The sequence below is a fragment of the Cupressus sempervirens genome, chromosome 11 (genome assembly GCF_028749045.1).
Source record: "Cupressus sempervirens isolate cs-2001-9-10 chromosome 11, ASM2874904v1, whole genome shotgun sequence".
NCBI lineage: Eukaryota > Viridiplantae > Streptophyta > Pinopsida > Cupressales > Cupressaceae > Cupressus > Cupressus sempervirens.
Window position 1 is genome coordinate 786,356,649 of NC_143128.1, and position 27,486 is coordinate 786,384,134.

The 27,486-nt window shown below is 37.5% G+C and overlaps 1 protein-coding gene across 2 annotated transcripts; it reads right to left on the reverse strand.

The window, feature by feature from the left end:
- On the reverse strand, window positions 1-27,257 carry LOC149531949 (uncharacterized). 2 transcript variants are annotated; one of them, XM_089808613.1, is made up of 5 exons: window positions 26,717-27,257; window positions 16,580-16,789; window positions 16,029-16,413; window positions 15,700-15,848; window positions 1-358 (listed from the first exon to the last, which is right to left on the reverse strand). In XM_089808613.1, exons 1-5 carry the CDS (start codon window positions 26,942-26,944, stop codon window positions 290-292), a joined length of 1,041 nt encoding a protein of 346 aa, XP_089664739.1. In that variant the 5' UTR covers window positions 26,945-27,257; the 3' UTR covers window positions 1-289. The 2 variants fall into 2 exon arrangements, with proteins under 2 accessions (XP_089664739.1, XP_089664737.1); XM_089808611.1 differs by lacking the exon at window positions 1-358 and adding an exon at window positions 14,915-15,528.
- Window positions 27,258-27,486: the final 229 nt, after the last annotated feature.

The window sequence follows — 27,486 nt, forward strand, 5'->3', positions numbered from 1 at the left end:
TCAATTTAACAGTCAAGACTATTACCATTTAATTATTAAACAGAGCTTGCCATCTGTCAGTCGGAAATGCAAGTACCAATAAAACTTGCAAATAATTTGTATCAATAAAACCCCGTGTACAATTTTCCTATCCTCTCCTGTTAAGAATGATATTTTTAACAAAGCAGCGTATGTTACTGCAATCTGCCCTCTCCACTCCTCTCCTCTTCATTAGTATGCCTATCAATGCTTTTTGCAACTTTTCATGTCACCAATCCTTCTCTGGTTGCAAGTACAGACAATAATATTGCTACCATGTGTTATTACGTGGCAATCCTTCCTTGTGCGCGAATCGGACAATCTTCCTGTCCCTGTGACACTTTTTCAACATTTTGAGCCAGTCAATAGGTTATCATTTTTTCAAAGCGTGTTGAATCCTCGATGGTATGCTTCGCTTATACTGACCCATTAAAAGACAGCATATGCCAGATAAGTGACACGCACAGGGTTAAAAGAAAGCATGAGCGACATCTACAGGATTAAAAGAAATATTATATCAGATAAATGACATGCACAGGATTAAAAGAAAGCATGAGTGACACCTACAGGATTAAAAGATAGCATATGTCAGATAAGTGACATCTGCAGAATTATACCAGATAAGTGAGAGCCACAAGATAAATGAGAAAAGATAAATTGGAATCATTCTTTGACGTCAACGAAGAGATATGTCGACAAATGAATGTCCACAATTTGGTCACGAATGACCTAAGAACAGGTGTCCTCAAATTATCCCCTCCTCAATAATGAAAATGTTCACAGATATCTAAAATAGGAAAAATGTTCACGGATATCTAAAATAGTAAAAATGTTGCAGGTAATTGTTATAGTGATTTTAATGAATTATCAGGTAATTATTTTAAATGAACCCACATTTCTCTGTCCGATCTTCCTTCACAGCTGAAAACTTCGATTGGTAAACTATGAGAGGAATTCAAAGTATGTATTAAACAAATTTAAAAATTGCTCTGAAACCACCCCCGTCTCTAAAAATATGGTACCATACAAAGTAAAAGACTTAAAAAAGATCGCCCTCCATTAGGAAGAAGCTACTATCTCTCAAGGAAGGACAAACATCAGAATGCACAACTTGTATATGATCACAACCTGGGTTTCCCATATCAGCTTGGACACTGTAAAACTAATAGATATAAGAGCCAAATTTAGATTGCAAAGGATAGATACAGTTTAAAATTATCAACTGCCTAAATTACAGCGAAGTTCCCATGCAATGGAATTTCAAATTTTGTACGTACAACTTCTTTGAAACATTTGTAGTTTGTATGGTTTAGATTGTTCACTATATCCAGCACTTTTCGCTTCTAAATTGCTTCTCTTTAGCTTAAGAATGTTTCAAGAGAAACACAATCAAAAACTCAAACATTACCAAAGGTTTTCCTAGATCATGCTTTCTTAAGAGTGGTATTTAACAAGGCTTTACATAGATTTTTATTATAGAGGATAAGTTTTGTCATGGTAATAGATTTCTGGAAGAATAGTACTGTCATAGTATAGTACCAATTGGGTTTCCTTCGTTGGCTGGCCTTCTTGAATATCTTGTGTAGACAATATTTCACTCCTACATTTGGTCCCTCCTTGAAATGTGATTTTTTTTAATATCTGTTTTTTTTAGTTCAACAACAAAACTTGTTCCCTATTCAAGAGTAGTTAGTACTACGAATTTTTTAGTATCTATAAAATTTTGAATAATTGAAAAGAACGGTATTTTAATGTGTACAATAAAATATGGCTATTAGCCTAAGCCTATTTTTTTAAAGAAACATCTAGCAATGTGTATATCTTAGATTGTTCATTATATCTAATAGATGTATATGATTTTCTTTTTTCTTCTAAATTGCTTCTCTATTCTTTAGGTATATTTTAAAGAGCAACACAACCAAAAAATTAAGAAAGGTTTGCTTTCTTAGGAGTGAAATTTAACACAAAGTTCTTTAAGGAAATATAAAGCTTCTCTATCCTTTAGGTTTATTTTCAAGAGCAACAGAACCAAAAAGTTACAAAAGGCTTGCTTTCTTAGGAGTGAAATTTAACACGAAGTTATTTAAGGAAATAGAAAGCTTCTCTATTCTTTAGGTATATTTTCAAGAGCAACACAACCAAAAATTTACAAAAGGTTTAGTTTCATAGGAGTGAGATTTAACATGAAGTTCTTTAAGGAAATAGAAAGTTTTCATAGCTTATACCCAGTGCTTATATGGGAGACTATCATATTCCTGCTTTCTATGACCATTATGTTTTAAAGTGCTCGGAGTACTATATCATGGATGAAAACCTTCCTACTAGAAAATATCTTTGAAATAATAAAAGATGAACTCACCTCCATTTTTTATTTAATTATAACGTCTCAATTCATTTACTTGTTTGGTTTTTTCAACAAATACCTTCTATGCCATAAAGAAAATAATTGGGATTATTCTGCACATAATAAACCATTTTTTTCTAGAAAATTCATCAAGTAGCTAGAAATACTTTGCACTAGACACTATATAACTATTCAGAAGACCATGCAAATCAACCCTTACTCAACATGTAATGGATCTAAAACCATTTTCATTAGTAATGCCTTCTATATCAGATTGAGGTTACACAATGTAGCATATAACACCCAATACATACCTTCTTTCTTGAATGGATAAAAGCTCATCCACCATATTAGTTTTATTGCACTTAAACAAATATCGATAATTCAAATTGACCATGTCTTTTGAGACAAATTTTCTTGTTATTCTCAAATACTAACATAGGCCTTTTTTGTTTCAAGATCAACCAATATATACAATCACTTTTTTCCAGGACTAATACCAATCACTTCGTTATCTTAAAAATTACTTATGATGCATTTCTATCATTCAACCAAAGATTAGGATTCTATTGATCTTACGTGTTTTGAATAGAGAAGCACAAGAATACCCTAGCCCCCTTAAACCTCACAAGAGATAAGACTAGGTTAAAAAAAAGAGAGGGAAAGTTTTCTTAGTTGATAACTGATAGGAGACTAGGATCCCCACAATAATCTTTTGAATTATTTTTCACTACATCAAAATGCATAAGGGGAGAAGGGAAAGGGCCTTTCCTCTTGCAAACTAAAGTCCAATAAATGCTATCATCCATGACCCAATTATAATGACAAAGAAGAGATGGCTCCTCCACAAGGGAGGGTGTAACATTGGATGGGAGATAGTTGTCAACCATAAGAGGCAAAAGCTATCTAGGGGCACCAAAATTGGCATTGGTAGACAAAAAAAGGTAAAAGACACCATGGAACCTTTCAAACATAATATAGGAGTCAAACTAGGAAGTTTCAAGCATTCAACAAGATCCTAAGAAAAACAATCCTCATTAGAAGGAACCTCAACAATCAAGTGATCTTCCTTTGCATTATTCCCCCAAGTAGTTACTATTACAAGCTAGAGCTATCGTTGCACCAAAAGATCGACCTGTCAATGCTCGATACAACCACTAGACTTATAGAACACAGGAGGCGGTTAAGCCATGTCACGAATCTCAAAGGGGAACGTTGACAATTAGTCCAACAATCCCCCCCTCAGCATCAACCGAGGAGATTGAAACCTATGACCAAGCTCTGAGACCGATTTGTCAATGCCCGATACAACCACTAGACTTATAGAACACAGGAGGCAATTAAGCCATGTCGCGAATCCCGAAGGGGAACGTTGGCAGTTCGTCGAACAGTTCCTTCCCGATACTAAAGAGAATAGTTTGAAGACAAGTGACCAAAAGCCAAGCATCAATGACAATGAAAGGAAAGCCATTTGTTATCAGGGCTATATCTAAGGCCTATCTCTAATCTCCAAGGTAAGGTTTAGAGGTGTCAATGTCAATTAACATGCAAGCAAAGGTGGAATAAACTATGTGAAAATTGGAATCATCCATTTTCAAATATAGTCCAAATGAGTTTTCAATGGTCTCATAGCAAAATTTAAATTGAGAAGATTTGGCAATCTAACCTAAACACACATTAAGTACATTCAATAAGGGGATTGAAAGAAGAAAAATAGGGTTTTTTGGAGAGACGATGCATAATGAAGAAACCTTGTCATAAAGGAAAAGCTCAATCTTACCATACCTAACAAGCTTCTAGGAAGAGAGTACCTATATGTATAGATCTAGATGGGAGGGCTATAGAGGCTAGAGAAATGACACCAAGGCTTTCCTTGAGCAGCTACCTCGGCACCACAAGCAATCATTGAAGAAGCCTTGCCAAAAAGGAAGACGTCTAAGCACATAAGGGTTGGTGGCCCAAGCTTCTAACTTCAATTGAGGCCTTAGGGCCTTATGTTCAACATCAATACAACCTCGTTCAACAAGAGTAGGGAAGGTAGCTTTAATAGTAGGGGACTAACCTAAAGGAAGTGCCATAGAAGAAGGGAGGGCAACTACAACTGAAGTGATTAATAATGTTAAGAATGCATGGGCATCGCCTACAACAAGAGACATGTTAGCTATTGTGAGTCAAGCACGAGCAACTATGATCAAAAACTTACAAGAAAAGGTAAGTAATATTGATTTTGTTTATCAATAGGAAGCTTTCTATAAACATTCCACATTCTTTTACTGCGTGAGTCCATTCATCACCCAAACCATAGTTTGCAAACTTTGCAAGTACTCTTTGAGTTGCTAAATGCTCTCCCTACACTTTGAGATGTATAGTTTAGATATGCACCAAATTTGAAATACCAAGTTGTAGACTCAATGCATTGGTCATGAAAGTAGATTCAATTTTTCTCTATCTTCATCCTCCTCTACAACATTTACATAATGCAACTTCTTTTGATAGCTTATAAGATCACATTATTGTTTCTACTAGTCTTTCTTTAAGTGCCTTGGCTCTTTTTAATAGCAGCACTTCTATTTGGATCTTTTGGTGTCTTCTTTCTCATAGTATCTTGTCTTGGCTGTTGTTGGTAAATTCTATATTGTAGCCGACGGGTAGAATTGTATCTGAATGTAGGTGTGACGATTGAGTCACCCCTTTGGGAAAGTATATGTACACCGTCTAGAAGGGACTTTAGATCATCACTGGAATGAGCATAATCAGATTGTAAGCATTGAGTGCATATTGTGTATATGAACAAAGTATATGTTTTGTGTTATATCTTGCTATACTACATGCAATAAGTATCATTTTACCCTATACAGCAAACATTTGGCGACGTTGCCTGAGAATCTGAGAGAGCAACCTTGTTAGATAGACAGAGCAAGCTATAGAAATTGGTAGCGGAGAAGGAACAAATAGCAGCAGAGAAGGAGAGAGTAGCAAATGAGGAGAAAGAGCTAGGAGAGATTGTTGGGATGATGCAGTCAGCTTTAGAGCTTCAGATGGAGGCAGAGGCGGAATTGAAAGCTCGAAAGGAACAAGTCTACAAACTACGAGCGAAGCTTAAGGAACTACGAGCACAAACGACTACGCTAGGGACAATCCCTCTGCTTAGTATCTATACATTGATGTAATTAGTTGTTTATTTTTTAGTTTTGTTATATTGTCATTCAGAGACAAACTTTTTTTTTTGGAGGGATGATGTTGTCGGTAAATTCTATATTGTAACTAACGGGTGGAATAGTATCCGAAAGGGTGCATGACAGTTGAGTCACCCCTTCGGGAAAGGTATATGTACATCATCCGGAAGGGACTGGAATCATCATGGAAAAACACTGTAATGAGCTTAATGAGATTGTAAGCATTGCGTGCATATTGCATATATAAAGAAAGTATCTGTTCTATGCTATATCTTGCTATACTACATTCGATAAGTATCCTTTTACCCTGTATAGTAAACATTTGGTGTCGTTACCAGTTGAACTTAAAATGAAGGAAATGTTATGAAGATTAATGTCGAATTTTCTTAACAAGGATAGAAATAAGATAAAAGATAAGGATGAAATACGCACAACACAAGAAGTTTTAATTCTAGCACAACAAGCAGAGCAGACAAATGCATCAGCAGATTGCCGATGGACATTGAGGGGGTGAAAGGGCACAGATGGAGGGAGTGCATTCACCTAGTAGACCAAGGAGTGTCGAAGAATTGCTAGAAGAGACTCGACAACGACTAAATTTGGTGGAAGAGACAAGGGAGGAGTTCCTTAACTTGTATACGCCAAAGGTAAAGTATTCGAATGGAAGGGAAGCAACTTGCACAACTCGAAGTGCCAAGGGAGCACGAGCGTGAAGTGAACTCTTTGTTCCCGATGCACCCGACGAACAGATACTGACAGAGAATCAAACAACTTCACTTGAAAATCTTTTCTAACCAGGTAATGTGGTTGTTGGAAGCAACGCGAGTGTGCAGAACAGGTGCTTAGAACAGCGTGGGTGTGCAGAACAGTGCGGGTACACAACAGGTACCTCAGAATCAAAGGAAAGTAGTAATGGTAGGACCAAAGGAGTGACAGGACAGCAAATCCGATCAAACATTGCAAGACGTGTGAAACAATATGGAGGGCAAATGGTGTAACAAACAAGGATGACTGGGTCCGATAGTTTCCAACAACCCTACAGGGTGTACCAATTGATTGGTTTGCAGACGCAGATCCTAAGAAGCTAACTACATGGGCAAAAGTTAGAAAGGAGTTTATAGCAGAGTTCCAACTGCTAAGAGACGACAATGAAATTGTAGTAGAGATATAAAGCACAAAGCAAGGAAAGTACGCAACAATCTGTGCCTATGCAAGACGGCTGAAAAAGTTGGTGGGGAAGATGGAGAGTCAACCGGCTGACAAATTGAAAAAAATGATGATTTGTGAAGGGGCTACGATTGCCTTTGAAAAAGAAAATGAAGATTGTGCCTTCAGCATCATACATAGATGCGTATAATAGGGCAATGGATCTAGAAAGCAAACAAAAAACAAGAAGAAGAAGCACAAATTGTCAAATTCAAACAATTCATCGTCCAAAAGTAGCAACAGTGATGAAGAAACAAGCAAGAAAGTTTGAGCGTTACAGAAGGATATGCTACAGATGATGAAAGAATTCAAAAATTTGAAAAAAAAATCTGAACTCAATGAAGGAAGAATTGTGGTGTACACACTGTAAAGAGGACAGCCACACAAAGGGTTCATGTCCGAAAAAACAATTCTGTGATATCTGCCAGGTTGCGGGACATATCATAAAGAAGTGCCCATTCAACATGAAGTCAAAAGGACACCAAAAAGTATTACTGAAACAGGAAGTGTCCGCTGAAACAAAAACGAACAACGATGCAACTTCAAGAGGATATCGCAATAATAATTGACGCGGAAGGGGTGGCTATAATAACAATAATAAAAATGGAGGTCGAAGCCAAATATAGTACGACACGAATGGACGGTCAATGATACAGTGTCGTGCATGCAACCTCTAGGGGCACTTCGCCAGAGATTGTACCACAAAGGAGAGGCCACAACTATTATGCAAATGGTGTGGTCCAAGAGACCATGAAGATTCAAAATGCCCAAAGCAAGGGGTAAATTTGTTAAGCATTAAAACATGCGATGAGGAAACACTAGCCATTACACATGAGCAAGCAAAGTACCCTAATTCAAAGGAAGAAAAAAAGAGGTTGCAGCAAGCACAAACGGAGTTGGAGAAACAAATGGAAATAGGAAAGTTGCAAGTAAAAGACATGGCTGATAACTCGAAAAAGAACTTAGCTAAACAAAACATGATAAAGTAGGTAATGCAAACGGAAGTCCCTATTAAATTAAATGACCTCACAATGCCACAATTACAAACAACCACTCTGAATATGACACCACTTCCAAAAGCGGCAGAGGAAACAGGAAAAGACGATAGTGGAACAATGACAGCAGACCCAATGCTACTGGCACCCACAACAAAAAGGCATCCGGTAGTAGTCGAGATGGATATTCTGGGATCTATACTTACAGACACAATTTTGGACAAAGGGTTAGGCGTGAATGTGTTACCAGAAGATATATGAAAAAAGTTGGGACAACCTACGTTGTGGCCACGTACATTCAAGTTACTCACAATGGATCAGCATGGAATCAAACCATTGGGAACCTTGATGGCACATCTGGTAACTATTGGAACGCAACCATTTTGTTAGGTTTTGCGGTCATCCCACTAAAAAGAAAAGGGTATGACGCTATCTTTGGACAGGGTTGATTAGTACAAGCAAAAGTGAAATATGACTAGAAACAAAATACCCTAACCATGGAACATGGAGGCCGAAGATTTATAATTGACCTGCCCACATAGATGGTAGGTGAGGAGGCAGCGCCGTCAGACTCTGATGATGAAGGTGAAGGTGACGATGAAGGAAAGAAGAGAATGGAACCAGACGAAGGAGGAGTGTTGAGATTAGGAGGGGGGTCGAATGATGACGACCTAGACTTGGTGAACGACCTATTCCACTGGCAGATGGAGGATTATGAGCTCTTTCCAAGCGATAATATGTTAAGTGTCGACAAAGGTGAGAAAAGAGAGGAAAATGAATGTCTGAAGGAATACAAAAAAGCGGAAGAAGGTGGTTATGGTTGAAGCTGAAGGAAAGAACATATAATACGAACCCAGCAAAATGAAAGATTCCACTATACGATACATAGTGAATGGACCACGCAAAAAGAAAATGTTACGTTGCACCATAGATATAGTAGAAAGGTGTCGACAACAAAGAAAACACATCGTATGGTCTACACAAGAAACAAAGAGGAAAGGCTTAATAAAAACTTCAACTGTACAGAGTGAGGGTTCTAAAATCAAGAATACAATTATTGACAGCAAAGAGTGGCAGCCAACAGAATTCATGATACCAAGTTTAAGGATCCCGATCAAAAACAAACTAGGAGATATGGAAAGTTTGAGAGATTGTACAATTTAAATAAACTTGATGAGCAATGACTGCAAGCACAATAGGCCACAAAGGTTACAAAGAATAGGCGTAAGGCATGACATGACAAGCATTTAAAACTAAACAAATTTCAACCAGGTCAATTAGTTTTGAAGTATAAGATGCGCAACGAGATCAAACCAGGTAGATTTAAAATAAAGTGGGTTGGGCCATATAAAATCCGCGAAGTAGGCGATAACAAAGCAATAAAATTATGGATGATCGACAAGAAAGAAGTAGCCGATGCAATGAATGGGTCGAAGTTGGAAATCTATCACGAAAGTAATAACACACCCCCGTGAACAAACAACTAAGAGACAGTATAAAAATAATAAATAATAATGTATATATGTAAGATAAGTAAATGTAAATAAAATATAAAGTTGAGCATATTTTTTGAAACCCAGAAGCAATAAAGTAATAAAGACCAAGATTATTAAATTAAAGGACCGTACGGCCTAAAAAGGAGAAAATTAGAACCGTACAGCTATTGGGAGAAGGAACAGTCTACCATACGGCTCATGAAAGTGCAAAGAGGAATTGTGCACACAAACAACCACCGTATGACCGCATGGAAGAGGGAGGGTGAAACAAACACTATACAGCTATTTGGCAACACAGAAGTGTGGTGTACGGCCCAATACAGAAGAAGGGAGACATTACTAAGGCATTATACAGCACTCAAAAGTAAAAGGAAATGCATATCATACGGCCATCCAGTGCAAGGGATACCATACAGACTTGGAGAATACATTAAGAAAAACAGACACTGTATAGCCACATAGTGAAGGAGACTGTACAAACACTAGAGAAAAAGAACCTTGACCTTATGGCCACATATTGAAGGAGACTGTACAAACGTTGGGGAAAGAGAATTTGACCGTATGGCCCATGGGGAATAAGAACCTCCGTACGCAAGAAGCACTTAGATGAACACCATACAAGAGGAGGAAATATAAAGGGAGTGACAAATTTCAAGGCCGTACAAACGTACGGAATACAATAGAGGAAATATTGAACCGACCAACCTTGTGAACTAGTGATCCACTGTACGGAATACTATGTAGAGGCAGTGTATGGTGTAGTCGTACACCATACGATATTGACAGCGATGGACCATTGTACAGTGCAACAGAACATCTTACAATAGTTCAAATACAAGAGACAACCACCATACAGGCATAGAAGAAGGGTGATAGGAGATTTCTAAGAAGAAGAAAAAATGACAAATCAAAACAGTCCATAATGAATAATGTATGATACCAAAGGGAAAGGAAAGACAAACAGGTAGTAAAACATTAGTGGTTGGCAGGAAGAGTATGTGATCGGAAGAAAATCACAAAAATGATGTGTTCTATGGAATTCTGTGAGTTTGAGAGTGCTAATTATGTCTTGGCAGTGGGGGCGGATCCCCTGGACCCCACGAGAGCATGCCTGAGGCAGACCCCACAGGGGTGCTATCCCTCAACTCCGTTGGGGACGTTTCCCCCTAGACCCCTAGTTAGTTCAGTTATCAGTCATGGGAAGTGTGACTAGTTGATGAGACCTAGAGCTACTGCAAGCATAGAGTATCTATGCGCCAGAGGTGGAAAGAGCACTGGAGCAAGCCTTTCGAAAGGGGTGCTACACTTTGAGGCACTCAAAGTAGGTGTTAGACGTAAGGCTATCTTGCTGGATGCATAAAAAGCTCCGGAGGAGCTGATCATCCAGTTGGAGGCAATAGAGCAACACTTGGCCCAGTGTACCCAGGAGTTGGAAGCAGAGAAGGCGGCATGGGTGGCTATCAAGGTCAGCTTAGCTAAGAAGACAATATTGTGTTAGCAAAGGCTGCAAATGCAACGTGTTTCAAAGACCAATTTGGTGCAAGCACAAGACGAATGTGAAAGTGGTGTGAAGGAAAAAGATCTATTCCGTTATAGTTGGTCACAGTTAGTGTATTCTATTTTGTTAATCTATCTCAGATATTTTGTAATTGTCATCTTTACTTTTTGGGGGGGATGATGTTGTTGGTAAATTCTATATTGTATCCGAATTGGCACGTGACGGTTGAGTCACCCCTTCGGGAAAGTATATGTACACCGTCCGGAAGGGACTTTGGATCATCATTGGAATGAGTATAATCAGGTTGTAAGCGTTGAGTGCATATTGCGTATATGAATAAAGTATATGTTCTGTTTTGTGCTAAATCTTGCTATACTACATGCAATAAGTATCCTTTTACCTTGTACGGTAAACATTGGCAATGGATTTTAAGCTCAAGCTCTTCTTCTACAATCCTCCTCTCACAACCCAATAAAAAAGACCACAATGCATAGAACTTAGCAAGGCAAGGTTTGCAATTAAGACACACAATTGGTTTTCAGAGTAAACCTCCAACCTAGCCTAGTAGTAGACATGCAAGATTCAATAGTCAAAACTCTACAAACCAGCAAACCAGCAAACAAATACATCTAAACCATATTTCAGTCACCACCACATTGACAATTGCTCTCCATTAACAATTGCTCTTCATGAACTAACCATGAATGACATATTTTTCATACAAAAAAACATCACAATGTATTTAGAATTTAGCAAAACACGGTTTGCACAACATTAAAAGATGCTCTTCACGGCCCAACAATGGAAGACCAAATCACATTTCAGAAGAACATACCTTTCAAGGAAACGAGGAAAGAAAACTACATGAAAATTAAAACAATCTTCAAGACTTGTTTTAATCCTCAATATCTCTCCTCTATGTACAAACATATTTTCCATAATGCTCATATTTTTCTCTGCACTTCCAATTTTACTTCACAACGAGGTTTTACAAAGCTCATCACCAGCACACAAAAATGGCAACTATGGTGGGCAGAAATTTGACCCTCATTTCCATGTAAAACAAGAAATGAAACGAATGGAAGCCAAGACATGGGACTGTCGTGCTTGAGAGGAGAAGCTTCTTCTATCAAACTCTCTCCTCTCTTTGCTGATCTCTTTCTACTCACAGCATCAACAAGGCTTGATAAACCTCTTGGCTCTCCTACTGTATCATCATTCTACTGTTGAGCCAATGGAAGACATATTGCAGGATTGCTTACTTTACAACAATGAAACAGCCTAACAACTATAAAACTAATAACATAATGATCGCAAATGAATGCTAGAGTTAATCAAAAACAATATATATGCCAAAAGCATGCTTCCGCTCAACATCCTGTGGGTTAGAATCCATGGGCGATATAAGAGCCTTCAAAATACACAACAGAAAGTTACAACTGTAAACTGAGTATCTACACCACACCTTGGTCATCAACAAAAGGATTTTTGGCTCTTCCAAATTCCAGAGCTTTAGGCATTTACATCATCAACAAAAGGATTTGTGGCTCTTCGAAATTATAGAGCATTATGCAATTACACAAACCACCAATTGATGCGAGCTGCCAATAAATAGCTACGCAAATCAACACAGACAGGAAATGGCATGAAGAGACGGGAGACAAAAAAAAAGGCCAATTCCCATGTCAAATAGCTAAGCAGATTAATTGATGCAGACCAGAAAATGCTCGCATGAAAAGAGACAAGGTAACAGAAAACGCCAATTTCCAGCTGGGTACACCTTGTAAGGGGGAGAAACTACAAGAAGAATGCAGTATCTTGTCTCTAGCCTGTACAACAAAGTTTACAGGCGTGACAAAGCCTTAATCAGCTGAATGGAACAACTAAACAACATACAATTCCTTCCAACTGATTGCTCTGCCTCCAAACAAAACTGTCCCCTCACAAAAAAACCAAATTTTTGAAACAAGAGCTGACCACCTAGAACACAATAAATAGGGCCCCCTCTTGCATGGCCTATGAAAGAACAAGGCATGGGTAAACTTCCACTACTGTTTGATTTCCAACTCTCTGCCCGTGGACAGTCACATTCATCCAAATTGACATTGCCCCTTTTATCAGTAATACAGACACGATTGAATACATGTTTAACCCAAGTTTGCCCGCATTTTCCAAATGCCACAACTTTGGCATACGAATTCAAAAATGGATGCAGTTTATTTTGAAATTGCACTATTTTCCAAGGAATTTCATCTAGCCGTTCATCACGTCCCTCAAAGAGACTAAATTTTTTAGACAGGAATAAGTTTATACAAATGTCTCGTACACCAATGAAAATTACTAGATGCCCCCTTACCATCCCAAGCATCCATAAACATGAAATGAGGTGGCTAACGTCCAAAGCATTCCTGCACACTGATTTGAGAACAAACTTCACCAATAGGCTCTTTGGCAACCTATGTGCTGGAATGATTTGAGGACAAACTACACCAATAGGTTCTTTGGCAATGTGTGCTGGAATGATATGTCACAATGTGAACTACATTCAATTTTTTAGATCACTTTCTCACAACAGATTGATTCAGCATGACTATGACTTAAGATTAGTTTCTTTGGTTAAGACCCTTGTAACTGTGTAATACTCCTAGATCATCCCTCAATCAATCAATCCAATTCCACCCCTAAGCAGGTTATATTCCTTCAGTAAGATCCTTATACACTCATAATCATTCATTAGGTTTTATTTCCACAACAAAGTGATACCAATTCCACCATGACTGCAGGTTGGATTACTTGCATTAGAGCCCTGATCTACAGTACACTCAGAGTCTTAAGTTAATTTTCTCTGCATGACTGACCCAATTCAACCCCTAAAGCAGACCAATTCCAATAGACCTACAACTACAACAGACCAATTCCACTCCTAAAGCAGACAGGATCTTTTGAGTAGGTTCCTTACCACAATAACAAACTCATTGACCAAGTTACTTGCCCTTAACAATTAATCCAATTCAAACCTCTCTGCAGGTTGGATCCTTGGTTAAGATCCTAGAGATGGTTGACTAATTTATTTTCTGTCAACAATTGATTTGATTCAATCCTTTGTGGAGGTCGTATTTCATAGATAAGAATTTCAAAATTAGAAAAGAGTCTGAGCATCATTTTCCCTCATCCAACCCACCCTTACCACAGGTTTGAGTTCGATAGCAGCCTTTAAATTAGTTAGACTCTAACTAATAAGTTCTCAATGACATAACCTTTATGACAACTGCAAGCTAGCTCAACTTCCTGATTGCACTCATAGTTTTCACTTATAAGGAAGATTCAGGAACTCTGTATATTTTTCCTGATTGTACCCATTGTCTTTTTATAAGGCAGGTCCGGGAATTCTTTGGATATTTTCCCTGGTTGTATCCAAAGTTCCTTGATTGTACCCTTAGTTTTTCACATGTAAATGGTTCAAACATATAGTTCAAGAAGTATTCCAGAATGCAGAATAAATATAAAAATGCTACCAAAATGAGAGATACCTAACTCATTTTATTTGATTTTGTTTAGATGTGATTTTTTTATAGTAGATCCCATTTAAGTTTTTAACTATTGTCATACATTAAATGCATATATTAACATTACAAAAGAGGCTTCTCACAAAGAAAGCATATTCCTTCTATCATCATTCTTTCAATCATTTGACATTTTGTATAGACACTATGAGGAGCTCTATCCTCTTTGAACTTCAAAAAGAACCATGCTTTGCAGGGGTCAAATCGTTCTAGTGAATCTGTCGATTGATTCTCAATGAAAGTCAAACAGTAGTTTGTCAAACTTTCATAAATAGCATAATCTGTGGATAGAAAGGTAGGCAGGGAATATAGTAATCAATACTTACTCATTGAGAAAATCACTGACAGACAGTATGATATATTCTCAGTAGTAACTAAAAAAAGTCTGGCAAAGAAGGTTACATGTGTGGCTTAACTGAAATTGTCAACATGATAACAAAAAAATACAAAATCATCGGTAAAATATACTAAAAGATACAGTCAGAAGAAGTAAATAAACATAAAAGCAAGAAAACAATTCGTGCTTCTATACTTTCAGCTATCAATCAATCCCTCTCAGGTCTGGGGAGTACTCCAGGAGTCGAAATAAAAAATGCAACAATGTTATGACGCAAGAGCTAACATAACGAATTGCAATTAAAAATATAGAAAAGGCTCACAAAGTGAGCTTACCCATAGTGGGTCAATATAACTAGAGCACTGTTAAGATGTTCTTTAAGGATCTGCAATATATGCAGATTTGAACAGGATACAATAACCCTTTGTCTATTAGTTATAGTCTTTTCAAGTAAGAATAACATAATATGAAAAAATGGGTACCTTCTGCCTACTTTTTATAAATGTGAAAATTGTCTGTACAAATATCAGTATACTCTTCTATCTGTACGAGTTGGAATAACTATAAGGGGTACCAAATTGTATCTCAGCACATGATTTATAATTGGCATCACGTTCTCCTGTCCTGGTATGAGTGATCATTCCTTACAAGACTCCCAACCTTCTCCCTCGTTCAACATAAGCTTGCCTGAATATTCTTCCTCCAAAAAATTGCCAACATTTTGTGGCAGCTGCTTATGTTTCAAAAAAGAAATTCTAGATTTGTTTTTCCCAGCTAAGAAATTGATAGAATCATTAGACTGTTGATTAGTATAAGCACGGAAGCCTTGAATGTTGGAAGGATAATTACAATCCCCTGCTTCCTTGGCATTTGCACTCCTGACAAATGGAACCACCTAAAGTTCGAATAAAACCATGAAAAATTAATAGCTAAATAGATCTAAAAATTACTAGTCATCCTTGAAAAAGACCACTATAGAGACCTATAAAAGAAGTAAGGTAAACAAACACTCAGTGTTTTAGCCTATATTGATTATGAGTAATTAAACATGAGAATACAAGCATACCTGATCTTCAGGTGACTTGCAGGCATCATTTACTTTCTGTTTCTTTGGACTCAGTTCCCTTTCAGAGCGATCTTCAAGATTCTGATCTGCCTCTCGTGATTTGTTCCATTGATTCTTTTCTGTTATGGCATCACGCTTAACATTCCAATCTGCATCCAATGAATCAGCAGCTATTAGCAATGATTGACTAATATGAGAAGTGTAAACATCAACAGTACATTACACATTTATATTTAACAAAAGCAAAATGTTTTTACAGCAAATTTTCTTGAAAAGACTATATACATAGGATACAACACAAACGGTGCATCATTCATTCAGATTCATACCAGTGGCAGAAATAAATTTTCCATCAAATGTAGTACCCAGCTTCCTTTTGTCCTTAAAGCTGGCAGAACCACTATAGGTGCTCTGTGGCCTGCAACTATGATTGCTCTGTAGCCTATAAGACCATGCATGAATCCCTTGGCTTGCATTTGGAGGTTTTTCCATTACAGCACTTGTAGGACCCATATGTTTTAACATTACTACTCGCTTAATTGTATCACTTCTCTGACATTGATTGACAGTACTTGCTGGGATTGCTTGGCTCTTGGACACTGGTGCTCTGAAGTGTTGTATCCAGTTACTTCCCCCAATCCTCAAAAAAGAATAATTTTGAGACTTATCAGCATATGGTAATGTTTGCCAACATCCCTTCTGCCAAACTTTAAACTGCAAGAAAGAGATATCCATCTTAAAAAATCAAAAAAGATTCAATTCTAAAATCCTATCCTTACATTGCAACAGGAAAGACAACCATAAAGAATTATAATGTGAATAACACAGCATATTCATTGGGAACAAATCTCAAAGAGCATAATCATAATTTAGGAGTAACCTCATTGAAAGGAGAAGGAAAATTAAGCCTTGATTCTGCACTGTCTGGATCAAGGGTCTCCATCTCTTTAGGACTTTGGCCACATAAATCCAGGGAACAATATTCTCTGTCATACATTTTTTTCACAAAAGATGCCTCAATTGAATCCAAGTATGAACTATGCTTCTCATTTGTCCACTCTGTCTCCAAAGAATCCGCCAAATCCGGAATCTGAAAAAATACAAATTTTTTTTGTTATGAAAAAGACACGAAAAAATAATGCACCATTTACAGTATACTTACTACATTTGAGCACAAAATGATGAATTTATCCATGCATTTAAAGATTCTTTAAATCATATACTGTAACAGACAATATTGAGAACCATCCAGCAACGGCCTTTTATAAAAGTGCAGGGAAAACATAAACCAGACAGCTACGCCCATTTTCAGATCATCGGCCAGGATAAACGCATTCCTTCAGCCTTTCAAGGTGCTAAAAAAATTATGCCTTATCCATGGCTACTTCCTTCTGCTTCGCCATCTTATTCTCCTGATGCTCTCAAAATGTCTTTCTGAATAGCTTTGAACACTTCATAAATTATCTGGAATAACCTGTGGACCTCTAAACTTTCAAAGTGTTAGGCAAAATCATGTTTGTTATAGGCTACTCCTTTCCACTTCACCATATCATCCCCCTGATGATTTCACATTCTATTTTTGAAATGCTTCAAACAGTTCACAAATTCCCTGGCTTGACATGCATTTCTTGTCTTCTGCTAAAGAGAGTTTTTAGAGTTTTAAGACTTTTCCTATAAATGAATACACCTTTCTTTGACAATACTGTCAAAGTAGGCTATAACAATAAGAACACCAAAATATGTTGTTCTGCTCTTCGATCTAAGATAGCTTCAGATCTCTATGATATAAAGTGACACCAAAAATGGATAAGACTTCTAGCCATGCAAGGGTCTTCAGTCGTTAATATTGTGGCATACATCATATCATGTTTGTGTGGTAATTTGTGAAATCGTATCATCAGAAACTTCTACCATATCTTCTTTTCTGATTTCCAGGGTCAATTGCCTGACTTAATTTTCAACTCCTCTTACCTCTCATCCGTTCACCTTACTTTATAAAGTAAACTACAGAACAAAATGTCAAAAACTGTTTTCATGAATGCACTCTTCTTGCCATATATATTACTTATCATTTTGAATTAGCTTTTATAGATCTGCTTCAACTTAACTTCAGGAAGATATATGCCATTCTCCACTAGTCAGTGAGAGATTTTATTCTCTTTTGATGACAAGGAATTACCTGGAAGAAGGCTCTAAGTTTGTTAGTTTAGGTTTCTTCTCAGATTCCAACCCAAGTTGCCCTTATTTTCTTGTAAAAATTCTAAAAACATTTAATCTCCCTTATAAGTGCATGGTCATCTTCAGACCTGCCATTTACCATGACATGGTAAACACTTCATAAAATAGACACCAACAGAAAACTGTAAATAAGAATAAATAACAAACTCATTCCCATTAGGATGTATCTATGAAACAAGTTAAAAGATGACCTTAAAAGTGATCTTGTAATCCTTTCCAGTTAAAACTATTATTCCATTTTGAAAGTCTGCCTCTCAGCAAGTATTCTCATTCTCAATACAGAATCTATCCTCACCTGCTCAAAATAAAGTTTGAAGTAGTCTAAAACTTATCCACTAGACATTTACAATTTATCCACACACACAGAAATTACACCACTACCATCCGATGTTTCATTTGACTTCAACCGTGAATAGAAACCGACAAAAAATGTTGATGCCCTTGTTAACCTACAAGCTGCCTACTCTAACAGGCATCAAATCCTATCCCTCACAACTGACAACTCTATCTCTAATCTCATGAAACAAGAATGATCACAAACCTAATGACTAATCAGTTGAATTATACAACTTCACTTTCAACTGGATGTGCAGTGGATTCCTATCATAAATAGAGGTTACCATGTCATTAGAACTCTTCAACTACAGAAAGAGGACTGAACTTTTGGATTCAAGGAAAGCGTAATTTCCCAAAATAAGTGGGCCAACCTACCTTGGGTAGACAGCCAATTTATTGAACATTTGATTTAAAATTCTGTTTCGACCCCCTTGGGCCTGGCCTTCATGGCAAGTATTTGGATTGGTTGCAATTTTTGTGTTGGACATGGTCATTTTTTAAGACAAATATATTTGTCTGCTCTGAGGGCATCGCTGCTCAAGCAGTATTATTGTCATCTGGTGCATAGCTCCAGAATGCACAAATCTGTCCTAATTCTGTAAAAAACAATTGGTTATTATTTTATCCAGTATTTTGGCATTCCGAGTATGGAACCTTACAGTGGTATAGGAGTCTCAGACCTGCCAGCCCGAGGGTGTTATGAAATTAAGTCAAAGGGAGCTGAGAGCAATCGAGAGGAAAAGGAAGAAGGCAGCTTCTGAGACTTCTGGAAAAGAATGGATGGCAGACAGACGTGAACAATTTCAGAAATTCTTGAAGCAGATGACTTAGATGCAAGAACTGACGGTCAAACAGCAGGAGAAAACCAAGTAATGTAGTTAATGATGCAATCCATGCACGACAAAAACAACAATAATAGACCAAACAATGGTCCTGAGGGTAGTCATTCCAGATCTGAAATCCAAAGCAAGAGAGTTTCACACCCCACACAGCCCACTACCTAAGCATACGACAAACAATGGGGGTGAAGAGCCAAGGCTAGCAGAAGGGGACATAAATGCAGGTATGGATGCCTATATGCAGATTGATCCTGAGATAAGGCACCAACTTCCCTTCATACAATTCCACGACATAAGAAATGGATCAAAGGGAAGTCAGGCAGCTTACTTCTCAAATAAAGATTTCCAACGTAAGGTGCGCAAAACGTCACTTCCAACCTATGATGACTCTGGAGAGGTTACTGTGCAAGCATGGATATAGAAGATGGATACCTATTTTTCTCTCAGTCCCATGACCGAAGAAGAAGCCATCAAATTTGCTATTCTACACCTACAAGGGTTAGCCCATGAATGGTAGCACCATAGATTGGTAACCCAAGGATTTGGACAGATAATGACATATGCTGATTTCAGGCATAAACTCACAGAAAGCTTTGACAAAAAAGATCCTGAGCCTTACTTCCAGGAATTGACTCGTCTCAAACAAACAAGCACCATAGATGATTATGTTTCCAAATTCCAAAGGATTTGTGTAATGGTAGAGGGTACAGGATGCTAGGGATCTTTGAGCATCCAAACTCAGGGTTGCTACAAGCAACCACCTGGGGGCGGGGACTGTAATAATGTCCTCAAATAAGTGGGCTAGCCTCCCTTGGCTAGATGGCCAATTTATTGAACATTTAATTTAAAACTGACTTTTCTTTTTTTTTTCTGATGGCCTATTAGAGTTAAAATTTTCTATTTTTGTCTCTCTCTTCCGTAGATTTATTTCTATTACTAATGGTCACCCCTCTTTTATCTTTCCATATTCTCTCTATTCAACATGGAAACTTTCCCTTTCTATTTCTCTCTTCCAAATGTTTCTATTCCTCTCTCTCTCCATTTGTTATAGAAACATTCTTGTGTATACTTGTTGCATATAGATCATTTATGATCTTTGTTTAATAACACATTCATTATTTTACCAATTACTTTGTGAAATATGATATCAGAACTATTTTTTTTCAAAGAATAATAATTTCATTATTGAACTTGTTGGAGTTTTCTTTTGAAATAGGTTTAGAAAAACTTTAGTTTCTTCATGAAATTTTAGACTCGATAGATTTTCAAAATCTTTTTGCCTAGGCGTGTCCAAAAATTAGTTTGACTTGTCTCTCTATCAAATCCCAACTAGGGATTTCTCTAAAAACTCCTAGCATTTTTACTGTGCAAAGTCGAATTCATTATTGGGTTGTTTTTGGTCTGCCACTAGTGTTTAAATGTTGGGCATAATTTTTTTTTCCAGACTTATGCTTCTTCCTTGCAAACCACATTTTTTTCTAAGGTCCGCAAATCATACTTTTCTCTAGCACCTGCGTCTAATAATATTTTTCTAGCACCTGCATCTGCTCATATTTTTTCTAGCACCCATATCAGCTCACATTTGCATTTTGCCAATGCTTTTTTGAGATATTGAATCAAATAATGGTCATTTTCTGCTCTTTTGGCACCCTAGAGTTTCTAAAACCCTACATCTCTGATTTGCAGCCAGACCTTCTTCCATCATTGTTTCAATTCTCTGCAATTCTTTAGGGTTTTTTCCAAAAATGGTCAGGTTTTTTATACTCTCAGATTATTTGTCCTTTTAAAAAACTATTTGCAAAGTCATGGTAGGTCTTTCTAGAGCTCAACTGAGTCAATATCCAAATTTTTTGGGTGCCTGAATTTTTGAGCTATCAGATTCCTTCTGGAATTTTCAATCTTTCCTCTGGGCGTCTTTTTCATTTTTTGGGGTCCTCTATCAATTTGCCTTTAAGTTTGTGCCTTCTCAAATATTCACATTTTTGCATCGAAAAATGCAGATGTATCATGGCATCGCTCACCAATCTTCTCTTGGAGGGCAGTCAGCAATTCAATGAAAAGAACTACAACACTTGGAAGAGGAGAATGATGATGATCTTTGAATACCACCATGAGACAATTGTTATGGGTACCAGGACTCATCCTACCACAATCGATGCTACTCAAGGGAAGTTTAATGAGCATAACCATGAAGTTGTTATGCTCATTAAGCTTTCAGTTATTGATGATCAATTGCCTCTAAGTGTTGTTTGGCAAGACAACTATAGAGATCTGGACTATATGAACAATCTCCACCAAACTATAGACAAAAGAAGAGCTTTGTTTCTAAGAAATCTGCTATTCTCAATTATTATGGATGAGCACATATCCTTACACAATAATCTTCTGAAGATTAAGAACATCAAAGATTAGTTTGAGGTCACTAGTCATACATGGAGGAAGAGAATATGGTAGTCATTACTCTGAAAAGTGGTGGGCTGTTTTCCTCTTACTTGCCTTTTTAGGGATTTATCCCACATTGCTCTTGCGAGAAGCCTCCCACCTCCACACTTTCCTTTATAAGGAGCTCTCTCCTTCTCATTTAGATGGATGTTAGTTGCTATAGTATTGTTATGTTGCAGGTTTGGAGAGCGATTTTGGAAAAGGAGTTTGAGCCTTAGGGTTTGGACATTGGAGCTTCATTGCAACTTCTCTCTTCTTGTCTTCTTCTCTCATGCATCCATGGCTTCCATCATCACGCTTCATCCTTGCATTTTCATATCAGCTTAGTCATATTTGCTTTCATAGATTAATCTTGCATTGTTATTTCCTTTCTTGAATTGCTTTGCATTGTTATCATTTAGATCAGCTTGCATCTTCATTTGCATGCACATTTTGCTCTTGGAATCTCTCATTTTATGGTGTACTCGCATGGGCACAAACTAGGTCAAATTGAGGACCTCCATTACAAACCCTTGCACTCAATGAATAGAGAGCTTTTAATCGTCATTTGAGATCTCATTCTTAAGAAATCTTGGATATAATGACTCATAGAAATATGTCAACATTTTAGCACATAGTAGCAACCAGTATTATTGTCGTCTAGTGCATACTCTAGACTAGGATCCATTTTTTTGGTGTTTCGGGTTCAAAACCTTACAAAAAGAGATGCTCATATGGAATAACATGGTTTTATTTTTATTTAAGCAAATAAAAATATGTCTAGTTCAAAAAACCACTACTTTTTTAATGAGCAAATATGTTGTCAATGTTGACCAGCTCCTTTGGTCAATGATGGAAATGATAAAACTACTTTGCAAATTCCCATTCTTGGTTCTATATTTGTCTAAATCAGGCAAGTAGGACTTCACAAGGATGTATAATAAATTTTATCGCAAATTTAACTAGTATAGAGCTTAGATTAAAAAAATACATTTCTTGATTTGAGTTAGCAGTAACCACCCAATTGACACAAAGCAATGACAATAGTTCCTACAGATTATCCATTCAAGATGTGAAACAATGGCCAAGGATTGCATGTATGAAAGTGGGCAAGGAGAGCAAGTTCTATGATCTCTCACTGCAACTAAGAATGTTTTCAAAAGATTCCTTCTAGATTCTTACACTGTGGTTTCCTTGTTCAATTTTTGTTATAAAAATGTTGGTTGTAAAGGCATGTTGTTGGTAATATATAAGAATCTTTGAGAACTGTGCAGATGTTAGTGTGAAAGCATTGAAGAGCTTGTCTGCTGAATGTCATTGCCAATAAAGGCAAGCAGGAGTTCCTCATAAGCCTTGTTCTAGGAAAAAAAAACCTTGTGTATCAAATCATGATAAAGACACTAAAGAAGCAATTTAGATCCTTCCAAGCCGTTGGAACAATACCAGGCCAGCTAGTTCAAGGGGAGACATAGATTTATTTTATCTGCTAGGAGATAAAATATAGAGACTAGGTAAGACAGTGGCATGACACATGATGCACCACCTTTTGGGGATAAAGAGAGGTTTCTCAATCTATAGGATGTGGCAAGCATTTCAAGGTCATAGAAGCTAGAAAAGGCAATGGTACCACTCTTGGTGAAAATAAGAGTAGCCTAAGGAATCCAAAGCTAAGGAGGAGTTGTTTCTTACGAATAATGCACCCCCACTGCAAATGAAATCTTCCAACAACCCCTCTATCAAGGTGAGGGTACAGATATAGAGAACTCAATATGAGAGGAGATGCGAAGACAACACTTGAACATGAGCTGGCCCAACTTGAGCAATATTTCAGGAGCATCATATATTAGTGAGGAAAAACAAATTTCCTCTGCTAGATATAGATTAGTAAAGCATGTTCTTATGGTTTTAAAGACACTGCCTATTATCATTCTTTTGCTTTGCAAAAGTCAGCAACTCTTTGTTCTTATTTGGTTTGAAAGCCATTGCACAAAATGTTAGATGATCTACTAGTTCTACTGTTATTAGTCAAAGGCAAATAGATGGACTGTCACAAAAGTTGTAAGTTGATTTCAAAGGGCCAGGGATTAATGAACCAAAGGGTATGGAAGAACCAAGATGGAAGTCATATCTCAAAATGATCTACTACTTCTACTGTTATTCATTGTCAAGGGCAAGTAGAGGTACTGTAGCAAAAGCTGTAAGTTGATTTGAAAGGGCTGAGCCATGCAGAACCAAGGGATATGGAAAAACCAAGATGGAAGTCATATCTCAATAAACCACAAAGCACAAATGTTAAATAATCCAATAGTTCTACAGTTATTCTAGTCAAGGGCAAGTAGAGGGACAGTGGCAAAAGTTGTATGTTGGTTTGAAATGGCTAAGCTATGCAGAACTAAGAGGTATGAAAGAAATAAGATAGAATTCATATCTCATCTAGTGTATTGCCATATTTTGGAAACCTAAAGCCTTCTAAATGGGAGGGTGTATTCCAGAACTGGATCAACTAGAGATAGACAAGCCAAGTAACTTAGTCATTTAATGTTATCTTCAAAGTTAGTTTTGTAAATCCTTTTGTCACAAAAATACAGAGGAATGGGTAAAAGAAGAATTAGGGGATCTGAACATGGTGAAGGAAATGACAGAGCCGTTTGTTTGGAAGCTGCCATCGAAAGGAAGAATTGCTAAGGAAAAAAGACAAGGGTTTTAACTTTTTAATCCCCGTCGACAAAGGGAAGATCAATCTATTGTTCAAGCTTCAACAAACATTTATACCAAAGAAGGATTGCCGTTTTTTAATCGTTGAAGAGGGCAAAGTCTTATTTCTGTGGTAGGGAAGAAAATTGCAGGCTTATGTAGCAGAAATTAAGGGAGAGTGTTGCAGAGCATTATTAATTTCTGCCACCAGACTTCTTCATATTGTCAACAAATGTAAAAAGTACAAAACTTCTCTTACTAAATATCATTGTCTATTAAACACTGCATTTACAATGGAAACATCTTCCAGCGCTTGTCTAAAACTTTCCAGCCAACTACCATCCATACTGTGCAGTATGACTAGAAAATTCTAGACCATTCTAAGACCTGTACAAATAGACACATTATGTAAGGATGTAAGAAACAGATCTATATCTGATCAGTGTGGGTCATGAGTGGAAGAAACAATGCTGAAGCATTCTGAATTTCAAAGGAGATATAATGGATTTTAGTTATGTTGATTAATGAAAAATATTGCTAGAAAGAATGCTGAAGCATTCTAAATTTCAAAGGAGATGTAATAGATTTTAGTTATGTTGATTAATGAAAAACAGTACTGTAGCACTGAGTTAATATATTTTTGTATTTATTTCAGAATCTGTGTTTACTTCCACTCCATCCACCCCCTTCAGTCCCCTCATTCATAAGGATATACTCAACAGTCGATTTAAAAAACCTGCAATAATTGAGCAATCTATGTTGACTGTGCTGTAAATTAGATTGGAATGACTCCGAGAACAGGACTCTTGGCAGATTGGTGATCAGCATCAAGGTTTATAATAATATAGACTGAGATGAGCAAAAGGCATCTCAAGGACCAAGGGGGAGCTCTCCTTACATTTCCCAAGGTACTGAGATTTTGTGAGGCAATAACAGGTATGAATGAACAATGAAAGATATTAATAAAGCCCACAAAGCCAAAGCAGCCTATGGGACCCACAAAAGCCAGCACACACACAGAAAAGAGGCCAAGAACCTAAGACGTTCAGCTGTAACCTCTTGATTAAATCTTCTCTCTGACGATGGATTTTGATAGTCAAGTTCACAGTTCTGCCTAATTGCTTTCCCTCAAATAGCTAGTCTAAGCTGCGTTCTCATAAAATTTCCACATACCCAAATCTGATGTCATTGTAAGCCAGGCACTCCATGATAAAATAATGCTCTGTCTCAACCACCTCCATGACGCAAAATAGACAAGTCCTATTTCCTCACTCTTCTTTTGGCACCAGCCATCTATCTGTTTCACATCTCAAATGGTGAGAACTAGTTCTAACTTCTAAGTTGAGCTATGAGCATCTTTGCTCTCCATTTAATATTTGCCCTATTTATGTTTATTCCTCGTGATCCACCATGCAGAGAAATTCTTTTATATAATATATTTATTACCACCCATTGTTCTTTGAGCATATGGTACTCCAAAATAATTCTCACAGATTTCATATTTCTTCATTGCTAACGAGGCATGCTTAAATGTTAACATCTCTCTTTTTCATCTAATTGTCGTTTGCTTCATCCATATGCTCTTTCTTCTATCCAATTTTCCCTCCATGACCAACTTAGGCCGTCCGCAACTTTCATCATTAGGTTCCAGAAAACAAGTCACTTTTCAAACAACAAAAATCTCCCTTGGAAATGGAGTCCAAAAGGGAAAATTTATCCCAAAGTGCATGCCACTTGGAGAAATGTCTTGCCAACTTTTCATATCATTAAAGAATTAAAAAAAATTCCAATTCAAGACACCTCAATTAAGAAAATCCACAATGATGCCCTCCGACGAGTAGAGAATGTATAGGCGGTTCTAAACTATTTATTGTGGAATATTTTTCCACTAGTACTAACACCCTAAAACAAGGGAAGGAGGGGTGTTGGTAACTTGCAGACATAAAGATGAACATCTAAAACATTGTCATAGAAAACTGTGTTTATCAGTTTTAAATCTAGCCAGGGTTCACTCCTTGGCTGGACCTTTCCAAAGGCCCAAACGGAAAAAAAGATTGTTGCTTCGCTACAGTCAAAAACGCTCGGGATAACGAATCGGTGGTCACTAAGAATAAAGTAATCAGAAAAACACCAACAACATGAGGTGGTAAATCGTTTTTGTTGTAGACGTACCAATCTCTCTGTTGTTAAGGATGAACTTTTAAAATGCCCACTACTTCAAAACAATTTTGTGGGTAATAGACACAATATTTCCATAGACTGTACCAGTGAGCAAGAATGCTTCGGATTAAAAGGTCACATCGATGACCAAGTTTTGCTCGAATTGAGATTTTCAACTCGGTTTATGAGACCAAAAGGTGGTGTCAAATTTCATAAAAGCAGTCATCATACAAATTTCAAACAAGACATAAAAAAAGATCACAGATGTTTTGAATAAAGAGTCACAGATGTTTTAAATTAAGAGTTCTGTCGGAAGGAAAACGGCTTACCGAATCACTGGCAGACTCATCTTGTCCTCCTGAATTGGATGAAGTAGATTCTCCTCGCTTGAAACCCACTTCCTCAGCCCTTACCAAATCACCTGAATCCCCACAACATTCACCCTCTTCATAGTCTTTGCCAGCTAACGGCGAACTACAGCGAGAATTAGTTGCCGTCAGCTTCGGCGGCAGAGGATCTGCGTCATACTCACCGGCCGAAGAATCAGAAGAAGCCATGGCCAACTAGCCTTCCACACCAAGAAAATCAATATATTCAATGGATATACACACATCCCTCTCTGCCCACATCGGACATGATTCATCGACAAGCACAAGAAAACAGGAAAATCGAGAGAAATTATCAACAAAAGGCGCTCACAGAACTCCCCATTTCCGCAATCGGAGAGGCAATCCGAGATAACGAGCTCGCCCACCGCACAATCCCCACACACGGCAAAGGAAAATGAATATGTACAGCTGAAAGTACTTATCTGGTTCGTACGTCTGCACTTGAACCTACCCGCTCCAATTTTAGCAGTGCTAGAAAGACGAGAAAATAGGGGATGTAAGAGATAAAAGAGGTGAGGAAATCGATCCAACGGCACCGACTCAGAAGGAAACTGGTGTTTTACAGATGTCGGAAAAGAAACAGTTAACTGACACTTCGATATATCGCTGGGAAATATCTGCTCGGCGGCGGGGCCCGCACTCCGAGATATTTGTGATGGAGATATTTTCGTAAAATGTAAAATATCTCTCGCGGGGGTAAATATTGTGTG